The sequence below is a fragment of the Macaca fascicularis genome, chromosome 2, assembly GCF_037993035.2.
Source record: "Macaca fascicularis isolate 582-1 chromosome 2, T2T-MFA8v1.1".
In the NCBI taxonomy this organism is placed as follows: domain Eukaryota; kingdom Metazoa; phylum Chordata; class Mammalia; order Primates; family Cercopithecidae; genus Macaca; species Macaca fascicularis.
The window spans coordinates 45,175,579-45,191,516 of NC_088376.1; the positions used below are offsets into that span (position 1 = coordinate 45,175,579).

The following is a 15,938-nucleotide window of genomic DNA, read 5'->3' on the forward strand; positions in this document are numbered from 1 at the left end:
TGGGAGTCACGATGTATGTGTTTTTGTAGGTATATATGTTTGTGTGTGTATCTATATCTATCTTATCTAAATCTATTTTTTTCTCTATCATCTATCTCTCTATAATTATCTATCAATCTATCTATCTATCAATCTATCTATCAATCTATCTATCCATCCATCCATCTATCTATCTATTTAAGGAAATGGGTATAGATAGAGAAAAAAATCCAATAATTTAGCCCTAGAGGATTCCATCTTGAAAGAGCCCGAGAGATTAGGTAAAACTGACAAAGAAGACTGAGAAACAACAGCCAATGAGACAGGAAGAAAAACAGGGAAGGGTGGTATTCCAATGACAAGTGAAGAATGGATGACAAGGAGAACACAGGGATCAACTGTATGCAATGCTGCTGATGGCTCAATTCAGATGGAAACTCAGACTTGATCACATGGTTTTGTACACGAAGGTCCTTGGGAACCTTGAAAGGGCAGTTTTAGTAAAGTGATGGGAATGAAAGACTGAGTAGAGTGGGTTTAAGAGGGAAAGGGAGAGAGAGGCACCAGTATAGACAATTTTTTCAAGGAGTTTTGTTCTAAAAGGAAGCACTACTCTAAGTACCTTCTTGCCTTTATCTATTTGTTCAACTTTTTAATTAACTCCTGCTCTTCCAATCTTTTACTGAGGACTGTTCCTCCAAATTCAACAACAGTTTTCTTTTCATTTTTTGCCTTACTGCTTGACTAATGACTTTGACTGTTACCTCTCTGCTAAGTATTACTAATCTATATCTCTGATTTGAACCTCAGTCAAGATTTAATCCAGTATCTGCAACTTTCTAGAACAGATATTATAGCTGGATACTCCACCATCACCTCAACCTCAAGGTGTCCCATCTTAGACAAGGCAGCATGAAAGAAGAAGAAAATTTTTTTTTAAGTAAAAAAAAGAAAAAAAGGAAAAGTCCCAGATTTGGCCTCACCTAAAGTCACTTCTCTTACCCTTATTTCTAACACCACCATTCCTCAGGCATATAATCTAAAATGCTTAGAGTCAAAAATTTTTGCTTTCTAACATGATTTTTCCAATGATATTATAAATCATTCTATCATTCTACTCCTTTTCAGTTCCTGCAACTGGACTTTAGATTGTCATTCTTGGCCTAAATTAACTTTCTAACTACGATTCTCGTTTCCTATCTTTTTCGCGTATAGTCCTTCTTACATACTGCTGACTGATGAATCTTTCTTAAAGACCCTTTCATCTTTTTTGACCCCAAGGCAAAATTGGGCAAAATATCTCTTGGGTTTGAACCCAGTTTACACCCTGAAGCAGTGTGGTGCAGTAAGTACAGTACCGGACTCGGAATCAGGAAATTAGGTTTTGTGATTCAAATAGTTTAAAAAAAAATAATTTATGGATAACCTAAAGAAAGCTTATAATAGCACATTGCCTGAGGAGACCTATGTATCTTGTCACCCTAATATTTTTCTTTACTGTTTAGACTGAGTTATGACATATGCACTAATTTTTTATGTTTATTTTACTATTTATATTTATTTTGCCATTTATGTTTATATTTCCTTTGTAATTTTCTCTTTTATCTCTGATAATGCCACCATTACTGCAGGATACTAGAATAAATGAGGGTCTGAAGGTACAGGCTACTGGTTTATAAACTTCAACATTCCTTTTTTTTTTTTTCTGAGATGGAGTCTTGTTCTGTCATCCAGGCTGGAGTGCAGTGGCACAATCTCGACTCACTGCAACTTCCACCTCCTGGGTTCAAGTGATTCTCTTGCCTCAGCCTTCTGAGTAGCTGGGACTACACGTGTGCCACCACACCTGACTGATTTTTTGTATTTTTAGTAGAGATGGGGTTTCACCATGTTGGTCAGGCTGGTTTTGAACTCCTGACCTCAAGTAATCCTCCAGCCTTGGCCTCCCAAAGTGCTGGGATTACAGGCGTGAGCTACCACGCCTCACCGAACATTCCTTTTTGATCTAAGCTGAGAAGATAGGTAACTAGCAAAACATGTAGTAGGAATTTATTCCTTTCCTCTTCCTTTCTTTGTCTGAGTCTCTACTCTTTTAGCAGCACTTTTTTCCTCTTCTTAATCTCCACCAAGGAATGCTTATTTGTTCATTCATATTTAAGATAACCAACTACCAGCATAAAGTGACATGTTCAAGTGGAAAAAAATAAGTTGTTAAATGCGATAAGGGCCTTTGTTAAATTTAAAATATAGTTACTATGACTTTGTAAATAACTAAAAAAAACTAAAGCTGATTTAAAACAAAAATTATCTATACTCTCGACTCATTGGTCCAGAAACTTTTACAGGTCTGAAAATAATTATGAAAATTCATAATCACATGGAACCAGAAAACAGCCCAATAGCCAAGGCAATCTTAAGCAAAAAGAACAATGTTGGAGACATCACATTACCTGACTTCATGTTATACTGTCAGTTTATATTACCATGTATCTGCCATGTAACAAAAGTAGCATGGTACTGGTACAAAAACAGACACACAGACCAATGGAACAGAATAGAGAACACAGAAATAAAATGGCACACTTACAACCCCCTGATTTTTGACAAAGTCAACGAAAACAAGCAATGGGGTGAGGACTCCCTATACATGATGCTGGGATAGTTGGCTAGCCATATGCAGAAGAATGAAACTGGACCCTTACCTTTAAGCATATACAAAAATCAACTCAAGATGGATTAAAGACTTACAACATAAGACCTCAAACTGTAAGAATCCTAGAAGAAAATCCAGGAAATACCACTTGGAGTGTAAGCCTTGAGAAAGAATGCATGACTAAGTCCTCAAAAGCAATCACAACAAAAACAAAAATTTACAATGGGACCTAATTAAACTAGAGTTTCTGCTCACAAAAAAAACTATCAACAGAGTAAACACACAACTACAGAATGGGAGAAAATATTCGCATACTGTGCATCTGACAAAGGTCTAATATCAAGAATCTATAAGGAACTTAATTCAACAAGCAAAAAACAAATAATGCCATTTAAAAATGGGCACAAGATGCTTGCTTCAGCAGCACATATACTAAAATTGGAACGGTACAGAGAAGATTAGCAAAATCTTAAGAAAATTTATATTTTAATTAAAAAATTATTTTTTTTAAAAATGGGGAAAAGACATGAATAGACACTTTGCAAAAGACATATAAGTGGCCAAGAAAAATATGAAAAAAAAGTTCAACATCACTAATCATCAGAGAAATGCAAATCAAAACTGCAAGATAATACCATCTCACACCAGTCAGAATGGCTGTCAAAAAATAACAGATGCTGGTGAGGTTGTAGAAAAAAGGGAATGCTTATAAACTCTTGGTGGGAATGTAAATTAGTTCAGCCACTGTAAAAAGCAGTTTGGAGATTTCTCAAAGAACTTAAAACAGAACTACCATTCGACCCAGTAATCACACTGTTGGGTACATACCCCAGGGAAAATAAACCATTCTTCCAAAAAGACACATACCCACATATATTAATTGCATTTGCTATTCACAATAGCAAAGACATGGAATCAACCTAAGTGCTTATCAATGGTGGATAAGATTGATTCATTGATTGATTGATTTAGAGACTAAGTGTTAGTTACTCTGTTGCTCAGGCTGGAGTGAAATGGGGTGATCTCGGCTCACTGCAACCTCTGGCCTCCCAAGTTCAAGCAACTCTTTTGCCTCACCATCACGAGTAGCTGGCTAATTTTTGTATTTTCAGTAGAGATGGGGTTTCACCATATTGGCCAGGCTGGTCTCAAACTCCTGACCTCCAGTGATCCACCCATCTCAGCCTCTCAAGGTGCTGGGATTACAGGCGTGAGCCACAGTGCCCAGCCAGATTTTTTAAAATGTGGTATATATACACCACGGAATATACACTATGGAATACTATGCAGTCATAAAAAAGAATGAAATAATGTCCTTTGCAGCAACATAGGTGGAACTGAAGGCCATTATGCTAAGTGAATGAACACAGGAATAGAAAACCAAATACTATATGGTTCTCACTTATAAGTGGGAGCTAAGCATTGGATACACATGGTCATAAAGATGGGAATAACAGACACTGGGGGTTACTAGATGGGGGAGACAGGGAGGAGGAGGGAAGGGCGGAAAAACCACCTATTGGGTACTATGCTCACTGCCTGGGTGACAGGATCATTTGTACCCTAAACTTCAGTGTCACACAGCATATTCATGTAACAAACCTGTACATGTATCTCCTGAACCTAAAATAATAAAGTTGAAATTATTTAAAAAAAAAAAGAACATTCATGATCAAAATTATGAGATTTCACAGAAAAATAATCATTGTAGTCTTAAAAGAAAAATATAAAAAAAATTTTCTTTAAATTAGTTGTCCATCAAAACAAGGAATACTAACCTTCTCTTGTACAGCTGGCTGAAAGTGTTGCATCTTTCCAGATCCCTGTAAGGACTGCCAAATGTTGCAGAATTCATCATCATCTTTAGTAGATACCTAGCAAAGTACAAACAATTTCTTAAGAAAATAGGAAGAAATAAAAATGCATATTAAAAATCAAACAATTTATTTATTAATGTTATTCAGTGGTAGATGGGATATTAAACTAACTTGTTTTTTTTTTGACTCGGGGTCTTACTCATGTGGGGTCTTGCTTATGTCACCTAGGCTGGGAAGCTGTGGTGGGGTCACAGATGACTGTAACCTCGAATTCCTGGGCTCAATCCTCAGCCTCCTGTGGAGCTAGGACTACAAGCATGTTACCACCATGCCCAACTAATTTTTTTTTTTTCTTCTAGGGATGGGTTACCATGTTTTGCTGTATTGCCCAGGCTGGTCTTGAACTCCTGCCTCAAGCAGTCCTCCTGCTTTAGCCTCCCAGAGTGTTGGGGTTACAGATGTGGGCTACCATGTCGACCCCTAAACTAACTTTCATTATGTGAAATCTCTTAGTTCCTTTTTTTTCTAAAGCTCAGCATAGTAATCACAAAAGTATTCTGTGAGAGTGAAACTGGTGTTCTTTATATGCAACTGGTCTTGGTTTTATTTGTTGAAAAATAAAGCATAACAAACACTATAAAAGATTATACTGAATCAATATCCCCATCAATAGGTTTTTTTTTTTTGTCTTCTAATGTAAAATACATTCTCTCACTCAAATTAACACCTAAAAATTTTATTTTAAAAATCTTCACCTTACACAAAATAATCTAATAAATTTAAAAATCAACAATTAAGATTTAAACTCTGGAAAAATAGGCACCAAATTTTGACAGTGGTTACCTATGAGATTTGAAAGGCCGTTTGCTTGTGTTTCCTTTGTTATCATCTACTTCTGTGTTTTCCAATTGGTTTATAATAAACAGGTACTATTTGGGTTAAAAAATTTACTTAATAAGCATGAGATTTGGGGCCATGGAATTAAATAGTGTCTCAAACAAGATAACTCAATTTTTGTCCCTAGAAAGAAGAAATAAAGGAAATTGCCCATAAATTGTATGGTAGAAACTTGAAAATTGCTTTTGATAAATGTGATATAATCTTTGCCCTTTATCTTTCAAATGTGTTATTTATAGCAGATAGCACAGGACATTTGGATTATACAAGAAAAAAATTAAATGTTAACTTGAAAAGTAAACATATAAAGAGAAAACATGGACATTCTTAAGTTCCTTATTTAAATACACTTTTTTCCTTTAATACAACTGTTATTTTATAGCAGAGGTAGAATGCTAGCAATAGCATTCTTTACTAGCCTAGTATCTTAAATTTGGAATTGACCTGAACCAAAACTTTTTAAATAAAAAAGGGAAACTAAGTTAAATTAGGTTTACATTTACAAAGTCTGCCGTGATTTCTGATTTGTAAAAGGGGTAGAGGAGAAGTTAAAAGAAGTTAAAGACTGAGAGTCTTACTTGAGTAGGAACAAAAAGTGATTGAGGGGAATGGTTGAGGCCTCCCAAATGCCCACAGGAAACTGATGAATTTGAGCTATAGTGATGCACAGCTGGTTGTGGTTTTACAATAGCTGTCAACTTCTGATTTCCAGTTTCAGAGCGACTCCCATGAGAAAGGTTCACCAAGGCACTTGTTGGCAGTCGATAACCTCTACCAGGCGAGCATCTAAAAGTAAAAAGTTACATCAGTGTCAGAAGGAAAACAATACTAAATGTGTTAGGGAGAAAAGTCAAATAATTTTTGGTGGACAATCCATCATCAGCATTAGTAAACATCTCTTTTTAAATTCAGTAGAGGAACCTCAAATCATAGAAATAGCTCAATTTATAAGATGATGTATTTCTACAAAGTTTCCTAAGAGCACATTTAGTATTTACTAAGTAGAGAAAACCCAACTATGTTTTAGGGGTGTGTGTCGATTTGTTGTTAAGAAGCTTGCATCTTAATTGTTGAATACAACTGAAAATTTATGAATTTTGTTGTTGTTGAGAGATGAGATCTCGCTGTTACTCAGGATAGAGTGCAATGGTGCTACATCCTAGCTCACTGCAGTGTCGAACTCCTGGACTCAAGCAGTCTTCCTATCTCAGCCTCCTGAGTAACTGAGACCACAGGTGCAAGGCACCATGCCTGGCATGCTTTTGTATTTTTTTAGAGCCAGGGTCTCACTATGTCACCCAGGCTGGTTTTGAACTCCTGGGCTCAAGTGATCCTCCATCCCTGGCCTCCCAAAGTGTTGGGATTACAGGTGTGAGCCACCACGCCTGGCCTCAAACTTCTTAAAAACTGTGGAGCCGGGCATGGTGGTTCACGCCTGTAATCCCAGCACAGCACTTGGGAGGCCGAGGCGGGCGGATCAGTTGAGGTCAGAAGTTCAAGACCAGCCTGGCAAACATGTTGAAACTCTGTCTCTATTAAAAATACAAAAAAATTAGCCAAGCATGGTAGTGCACACCTGTAATCCCAGCTACCCGTAAGGCTGAGGCAGAATTGCTTGAACCCGGGAGATGGAGGCTGCAGTGTGTCAAGATCATGCCACTGTACTCCAGACTGGGCAACAGAACAAAAATCTGTCTCAAAAAACAAAACAAAACAAACAAAAACAAAAAAATGAAAACTGTGGTTTGGGCAGTCTAGGTTATGAAAGCTCAGGAGCATGGAACCATTCTCAGTATGGCTCTTCCTAAGCAACAGGGTAAGTGTTAGCTTTGATTTCATTTGTCTATTGGTCAAATGTGGAGTCCGGCCCTTTTTATCCTCATTTTCCCATCTTAAAGTTCTGGGCCTGTATCTGGAAAGGCTTAAGAGACAAGTATTTGTGATTTCCATCTTTCATGGCCTTGATAAACGTGTTAGATATTAAACAAACCTTCTCTTAAGTTTTCAACTCTATGACCTACTTTTTTCTCTTTGAGAGTATAATTTTCTTATATTGAAAGAAAGTGCAAAAGTAGAGTTCTATGAGAAACCTTTGTAAGTTCAAGGTTGCTAGGAAGTATCTATTTTCATGAGAACTAAACTTACTAAAGATTCTGCATTACATAAATGAATATACTGCAAGCAGGTAATCTTTTACCCAGCTCTCTATCAGTCAATAAATTCACTGTCCCTTACTAGGAGACGGGGAAAAAAGACACTGAGGAAAAAAAACTCACAAAAATATACTTAAAATATATTTTGAAAAGTTAGTGAATCAAAGGCATTGGTTATCAAACATTTTCATGAACAATAAAATCAGACAGGAGATCCGGATTCTGCCACTGTATGTGAAGAGTGCAGACAGGAGAAGTCTTTGAGTAACAAGCATATTTAAATTGCAAAACAACAATAATAGCATCCTGAAGGTAACTACTTGGTATAACGGCCGAAGACTGTGATTTCATGCAAGGAGGTTAAAAAAGGGTAATTTTTAATTTTAATTACTCATTCATCAAAATAGAGGAGAAAAAGAAACTAGATAAATTCAGTTGCTTTCCAGCTGATTTTTAGAAAGTAGAAAACTGGAAAGGATTTCGTTTTATTCTTACAATAACCTAGGGAAGTATGTATATATCTTCATTATAGATGAGGAAATTGAGGGTCAGACATTTAATTAACCTACCCAAGGTAATACCATGTTTAAGTGTGAGAGTACACCACGGTGCCTCTCATTTTATCATGATCCTTGTTCCTATAACTTTAAACTTTCTATTGGCACTTTCTCCCAAAATACTCATCTTATCTGTGTTAAATTTAACTCTCTTCCTTTAAACCTCCTAACCTCCAGTTAACTTTCTCCTTTCCTTTATAGTCAAACTTTCCAAGTGTTGCCTCCATTTCCTGTCTCCATTACTACACTTGCCATTCACTTCTCAAATCATGCCAATCTGTCGTGAGTACCTACAACTCCACTAAAATTGGTGACAAAGACATACATGTCACTAGTTTCAAAGGACATTTCTATTCCTCAAGTTATTTAACCCTAATACCATTGTTTATATATGCTATTCCCTCTTCCTGTGCACATGTCATTATTCCCCCCTTTTTTCCCTCAGTAGCTATTATTCATTCTTCAAGTTCTATCTTAAATACCACTTCCTCAAGGAGGCCTTTCCGTTACTCGCAGGACAGGTCACACTCTTTATAAAAACTTGCACTTCTTCCTAGCGCTTGCCATGTTTTAATTAAATAATATTGTAATCAGTTGCTTAATTACCTCCCTCACTAAAATGAAAGCTCTATGAGGGTAGAAAGCATGTCTGCCTTATTCAGTGTTACATCTCTAGTAGCAAGTATGTCTTACACATACCATGCATTGAAATTGTAAGCAAATAAAAAATAATATAAAGCCACTGGCCACATGAACATATTCACAAAGGGCAATTATCATTGGGAAATACAAACCTTATTGTTAACCCTCCAGGAAATTCTTCATCAAATAATACTTCAAACAGTACATCAGCTTCTCTATTAGCTGTTAAAACACAGAGAGAAAGAGACAATAAAAAATCATATGATGAAAAATCAACAGATAAGTTTTCGGAGTGTTTGGAAGTATTTATTATAAAAATTCTGGATATGATATAAAATATTCAGGATATGAAGAATGGCATAATATTAATAGAAGGAATGTTATATAAGCTAAGAAACAGAATACCAGTGCCTTAGAGGATCATATTGTCCCAATTCCCAACTAGGTAACCATTATCTTCAATTTGGCAGTTATGATTCCTTATGTTTCTTTATACTTCTACTACATACATATATATCTGTGAATAATATATAGTATTGTTTTGCAAGTTTTGAAACATATACATGGTATCATAGAGAATATATTATTTTGCAACTTATTTTTATTTCTTTCAACCTTATATTTGTGAGATTCACCCAGGTAAACGTGTGCATTCAGTTTTCTGGATATACAGTATCCCATCTATGGGTAAAAAATAATTTATTCATTCTCCTGCTGATAAACATTTAGATGATTTCTAACTTTTGCTATTATAAACAATGCTACAATGAACATGCAAATGTGTCCTTTATGCAGGTGATTGTTCCCTAGGTTAAAAGTGAAAACTGCTGGGTCTTAAGGCATGTACTTTTTTTTTTAAAAAACAGCCTTACTGGGCCTGGCACGGTGGCTCACGCCTGTAATCCCAGTACTTTGGAAGGCTGAGGCGGGTGGATCATGAGGTCAGGAGATCAAGAAGATCCTGGCTAACACGGTGAAACCATGTCTCTACTAAAAATACAAAAAAAAAAGTTAGCCAGGTGTGGTGGCGGGCACCTGTTGTCCCAGCTACTTGGGAGGCTGAGGCAGGAGAATGGCATGAACTCGCGAGGTGGAGCTTGCAGTGAGCCAAGATTGCGTCACTGCACTCCAGCCTGGGCGACAGAGCGAGACTCCATCTCAAACAAACAAACAAACAAACAACAACAACACAGCTTTACTGAGGTATAACTGACATATGATACACTGCACATATCTGAAATATACAAGTTAATGAGTTTTAACATACATAATTAACCATGAAGCCATGACAAACAGGATAATCACTTCCAAACCTTTCCATGTCCTTTTGTAATCTGAATCCTCCTAAACCAGGCAACAACTAAAACTCTGCTGTCACCATAGGTTACTTTACATTTGTAGAATTTTATGTAAATGAAATAATACAATGTGTATTCCTCATTCGTCTGGCTTCTTTGAGCATAATTATTTTGAGAGTCACCTATGTTGTGTGTATCAGTAGTTTCTTTTTTATAGCTGAGAAGTATTCCCCTGCATATGGATCCAAGAATTTGTTTAACCATTCACCTATCAATGGGAATTTAGATTATTTCTAGGCTTTGGTTATTACATATAAGGCCGCTATGAAGATTCATGAACAAGGTTTAATGTGGATTTAAGCCCATTTCTCTTGGGTAAATACCCACCTATGAATGGGATGGCTGGGCCCTATGCTATGATGTATGTTTAACTTTTTAAGGACTTACCTTCATCATGATAGCCCACCAATGGGGGGAGAAAAAAAAGAACCCACTAAACTACTTTCCAAAGTGGTTTTATCTTTTACATTACAACTGGCAATATAGGAGAGTTCTAGTTGCCCTATATCGTTGTCAACACTTGGTATAACCACTCTCTTAAATTTCAGTCTTTCTAGTCTGTACATGGTAATATCTTATTTGGTTTTAATCTGTATTTCCCTAACAACGAATGATGTTGAGCAGTTTTTCATATGCTTATTTGCTATCCATATATCTTCTGTGGTAAAGTATCTGTTCAGCTATTTTGATCATTTTAAAAACTGGGTTGTTTGATTTATTAAACTGTAAAAAACTTTTATATAGTCTAAATAAAAGCATTTGTTGGATTTATGTTTTGCTAATATGTGCCTTTTCATTTCTGTAATACGGTCTTTTGAAGAGTGAGAGTTTTTTTTTTTTTTTTAAATTTTGATGAAGTCTAAAGCAGCAATTTTCTTTTTCTGTCTTGTCTTTTTTTTTTTTTTTTTTGAGACAGAGTCTTGCTCTGTTGCCCAGGCTAGAGTGCAGTGGTGTGATCTCAGCTCACTGCAACCTCTACTCTCTGTGTTCAAGAGATTCTCCTGCCTCAGCCTCCCGAGTAGCTGGGATTACAGGCACCTGTCACCATTCCTGGCTAATTTTTGTTTTTGTTTTTGTTTTTTTTTTTGAGACAGAGTCTCGCTCTGTCGCTCAGGCTAGAGTGTAGTGGCATGATCTTGGCTCACTGCAACCTCTGTCTCCCAGGTTCAAGTGATTCTTCTGCCTCAGCCTCCCAAGTACCTGGGACTACAGGCATGCACCACCATGCCTGGCTAATTTTTGTATTTTTAGTAGAGATGGGGTTTCACCATATTGGCCAGGCTCGAACTCCTGACCTTGTGAGCCACCTGCCTTGGCCTCCTAAAGTGCTGGGATTACAGGCTGAGCCACCGCGCCCGGCCCTAATTTTTGTATTTTTAGTAGAGACAGGGTTTCATCATGTTGGCCAGGCTGGTCTCGAACTCCTGACTTCAAGTGATCCACCCGCCTTGGCCTCCCAAAGTACTGGGATTACAGGCGTGAGGGCCCGGCCTTTTCTTCTTCTTTTCCCCTCCTCCCCCCACCGACCCTCCCCTGGCCTTTTTCTTTTTCTTTTCTTTTTCCCTCCCTACCTCCCTCCTGCTCCACCCTTTTCTTTTCTTTTTCTCTCCCTCCCTTCTTTTCTTTATTTCTTCCCTTCTTCCCCTCCTTCCCTCCCTTCCTTTCTTCTTTTTCTCTCTCTTTCTTTTTTTGACAGGGTCTCGGTCTGTCATCCAGGCAGGAGTGCAGTGGTGCAATCAGGGCTCACTACATCTCCGATCTCCTGGGCTCAAGTGATTCTCCCACCTCAGCCTCCTGATTAGCTGGGAGTACAGGTGCACAACACCATGACTGGCTAATTTAAAAAAATTTTTTAGTAAAGACAGAGTTTCACTTTGTTACCCAGGCTTGTCTCAAACTCCTGGGCTCAAGCAATCCTCCTGCCTTGGCCTCCCAAAGTGTTGGGATTACAAGTGTGAGCCACGGCACCTGGCTGGCAATTTTCTTTCAGACTCTCTGTGTGTTATTTAAGACATCTTTACCTAATTCTAGGTTACTAAGATTTTCTCCTTAAAGTTCTATACTTTTAGCTCTTACATTTAGGTCTTTGATTCATTTTGAGCTAATTTCTATAGAAGATGTAAGGTAAGGAGTTGTGGATTTTTTTTTTTTTTTTGCATATGGTGTCTAATTGTTCCAACACCATTTTTTCTTTTACATTAAACAAGTCCTCAATATATACAGCACGATTTTTAAATTAAATTACATTTTTTTTCCTCACCACTATACTAATGAGGACAACAGCACTTGTTAAAGACATTATCCCTTCTTCATCAAATTATCCTGGCACATTGTTGTAAAATCAATTGACCATATACGTCTGGGTCTATTTCAGGACTCTAATTATATTCCACTGATCTATATGCCATCTTTACATTAATTCACACTGTTTTTCATTACTCCAGCTTTGTAAAGTTTTGAAATCAGGTGGATAAATTCTCCAACTTTGTCCTTCTTTTTCAATTTTTTCTGGTTAGTCTAAAGCCTTTGCTTTTAAAATAAATTTTACAACCAGCTTATCAATTTCTACAAAACAGGCTGCTGGGATCTTGATCAGGATTCTTTGACTCTACAAATCAAAGCAACTGATTTCACTGACATCTTAACAATAGTGAGTCTTCCAAAAAAGTAAAAAACAAAATTAGGGAAGAAAATTCTTTTAGTTATATGGGCAGGAAGATATTCAAAGAGGATCTACAAATGGAAAATGTACAGAACCACTGTTCAAATTTAGGTAGGAATTAGGGGAAGGAGCTCAAATCCCAGCTCTGCCACTTATCTATGTAAACACAGGAAGGTTACTTAACTTCTCAGGTGAGACCACCCCTTGGGTGATAGTGAGGGTTAAAAGCAAAATGTGTTAGTGCCTGGCACATTGCTGGCACTAATTAAGCAGTTCTCTTCAGCTAGTGGCCTGCCTGTTCTTCCTACTTTTGGGATAGTGAGACCAAGAAGTCTGATGCCTGGGATATATATAGAGGAACAGTGCTGCCAGAACACTGACCCCTGGGTGCATGATACTGCTTCATGCTGGCACTAACTTTTTTTTGAATCTATGCTATAAATCTGGTTATTCCTGGAATATCTTTGAGGGCACATTCAGCTATTTAGCTGCTGCTTCCTTTTTTTTCCCCTTCTCTGATTTTTTTTTCGCCATCTTAGCCACTTTTAAGTGTATGGTACAGTAATGTGAACTGTATGCACACTGTTGTGCAACAGATTGATAGGTCTGTTTTATATATGTAATTTAGTTGTATTCATAAAGTCCAAATTAAAATACACATTTAATTTTCAAATCTTTTAACTGTAACTAACGTAATATGTATTTAATCTCAGAAACTTAGTGATTATGATTAAAATAAAGCTCTGAGCAAGATTAGACAAATGTTTAACTCGGGAGAAGCAATGAAAATTCTTTATCAGTTTCATGAAAACATATGTATGCTCACCAAGATCTTGCATAATTTTAATGTGATATAAAACTACTAAATTCTCAGCAGCCCCTTCTCAGTTTCTCCTCCTTTTAATCTCTTTACAGATTATACAATAAAAAACAGAAGAGTTTTTTCTCTGAAAAGTATAACCTAAGAAAATTTTAACTAAAACATAAAAAGATCTAGTTTGTTCCTGATTTATAGTCACTTTCTGGTTAGATATAAAAAACAAACAAGCCTGTGTATTACTTTACAATATAAACTAAGTTGAAGACATTTCAAGTATTAGGATATTACCTCCTTTTATTCCTATGATGGTGCCTCGAAGGCCAACTGGAACTGAGAAGTTTTCTCTCACATTTACAACACGGTCAAAAAGACAAAATTCTGCATCCCGATCAGGAATGACTCCATGTTGCTGTTCTAAAGGCTGAAGAGAAGAAAGCTATTAATTCTAATCAAAAAAAAAAAAGTTTTCCTACTGATATACTGAAAACATTTTTGTTCCTTCCATGAATTCAAAGTGAAAGCAACAACTCTAAATTCTTTGATAGGAAACTTACTCTGTATAGCAAATGGGGCTTCACTGTTACTCGCACCTTCTTATTATTCTTTCTTTGCTGAGGAAAAGGAAAAATTGTTAAATATTTTTAAAATATAAAATTATAAAATCACTAAACTACTCACTACTTCTACATGTCTGAATTTTAAAAAGCCAAATGAAGTGATTAATTTTAAAAATATTTAAATTTCTGCAGCTGCAGCAAGAAAAAATAAAATAAACACATATAAAATGCCTGTAGCCTAAATTATCATTTTAAAACTTTAAAGTAAAATTTTTTGTTGAAGTATAAGACAGCATGGGGAGGAAAATGCAAAATTATATGTATATAGGCCAATGAAGTTTTATAGTGTATCTATGTATAACTATACCTGGTTCAAGAAACAACACTGCTAAGTACAACAAAAGAAATTCTTCCATCTCCTCCCAGTTACTACCCTTTCCGGAAGTAACGTTACTTTTAACACAAAATATTACATTTGTCTGTTTTGGACTTTATATAAATGCTATCCTATTCAAATGTCTTTTTTGTAACTATAAAAAGAATTACATACAATGGCCAACAAAGATTTATATATTTTAAAAAAGTATCAAGTACTGACCTATGACAATACCATGAATTTTGTGGCCACTTATAAAAATTATGGTGGCAATCATTTGACAAAACTCTTTGCTTTGAATTTATTGTAAAATTCGATATTAGAATCTTTTCATTATCTAAAAAATGCTGGAAGACTCTTCTCCTATCTTTGATACTTCCTAGTTCTGTGAACTCACACTTAACTACCTTAGGCATCAGCTTCCTTCCATCTGTAAGATGGAAATATTCCCTGTTCTATCTAATAAAAACATGAGAAAAATTTATATCCTTTGCAATTCATAAACTACTATTCATACTAAAAAAATTTGAAGTTAATTCTTACCTAATTTTAAAAATTACAGCTGTTTAATTATATGGCAGCCACCTCTCTTTAGAACATAGCTTATGGGAATAAGTACAAAAGGACACAGAACAGATCCAGGCTATAGAGTCCATAAACTATAGGGTTCATGTATTTACATACTATAAAATGCTCAAGCCTTTAAACAGTGTCTACTTTCTTTTGTTAAGAGACATTTCATTTATTCTTTCAATAAATATTTACCGAGATCTATTTGTGTGCTATATATTGATTAATCTAGGTGCTGGAGATAAAGCAGTGAACTGTTCTTTTACTCTAGTTGAGGGAGATATACAAGAAACAAAATAAGGAAGATATATAGCATGTTAGAAGGTAAAAAGCCTAGAGAAAAATGAAGCAGTTAAGGAGGATAGCAGTAGGGGGAGACATTACAATCTTAACACAGTGAACAGTGAAGGCTTTAATGACAAAGTATCTATGCTGTCAGCCCACAGCAGACTAGATGCACTAAAAGACACACAACAGCCAAAGGAAAGACTATGAAGAGATTTAAGGGAACTTTAAAGAGCAGGCACAGTGGGGTATTGCATATCAAAAAACAACCCATATGCTCTAAGACATTCATAGGCATTATCACACTATGGCATTGATTAGAGGACATGGATCAAAACCGATTCATCAGGAAAAGGAATAAGCTGGGTAATGTTCACAATAGGCCCAATCCATATCTAATGTATGAGAAGTTTGCGGACTGGCTACTCAAAATGTGATCACCTAAGAGCTTATTAGAAATGCAGAATCTTGGCCAGGTGCAGAGGCTCACGCCTGTAATCCCAGCACTTTGGGAGGCCGAGGTGGGTGGATCACCTGAGGTCAGGAGTTCAAGACAAGCCTGACCAACATGGAGAAACCCCGTCTCCACTAAAAATACAAAATTAGTCGAGC

General features: G+C 36.4%; 1 protein-coding gene across 12 annotated transcripts in view; it reads right to left on the minus strand.

The window, feature by feature from the left end:
• Positions 1-15,938, minus strand: part of XRN1 (5'-3' exoribonuclease 1) — a 135,671-nt gene that overhangs the window by 44,992 nt on the left and 74,741 nt on the right. For 11 of the 12 annotated variants that reach the window (XR_012430769.1, XR_012430770.1, XR_012430771.1 and 8 more), the window contains 5 exons: positions 14,093-14,149; positions 13,827-13,959; positions 8,851-8,920; positions 5,925-6,132; positions 4,411-4,506 (listed from right to left, as the gene is read on the minus strand). Coding sequence is in view for 8 of the 12 variants with exons in the window: in XM_005545990.4 (XP_005546047.2) it covers positions 4,411-4,506; positions 5,925-6,132; positions 8,851-8,920; positions 13,827-13,959; positions 14,093-14,149 (564 nt within the window). In the remaining 4 variants the exon portion in view is untranslated. Of the gene's footprint in view, positions 1-4,410; positions 4,507-5,924; positions 6,133-8,850; positions 8,921-13,826; positions 13,960-14,092; positions 14,150-15,938 lie in introns of those variants that run through there. The other variant, XR_012430772.1, reaches the window with a different exon arrangement.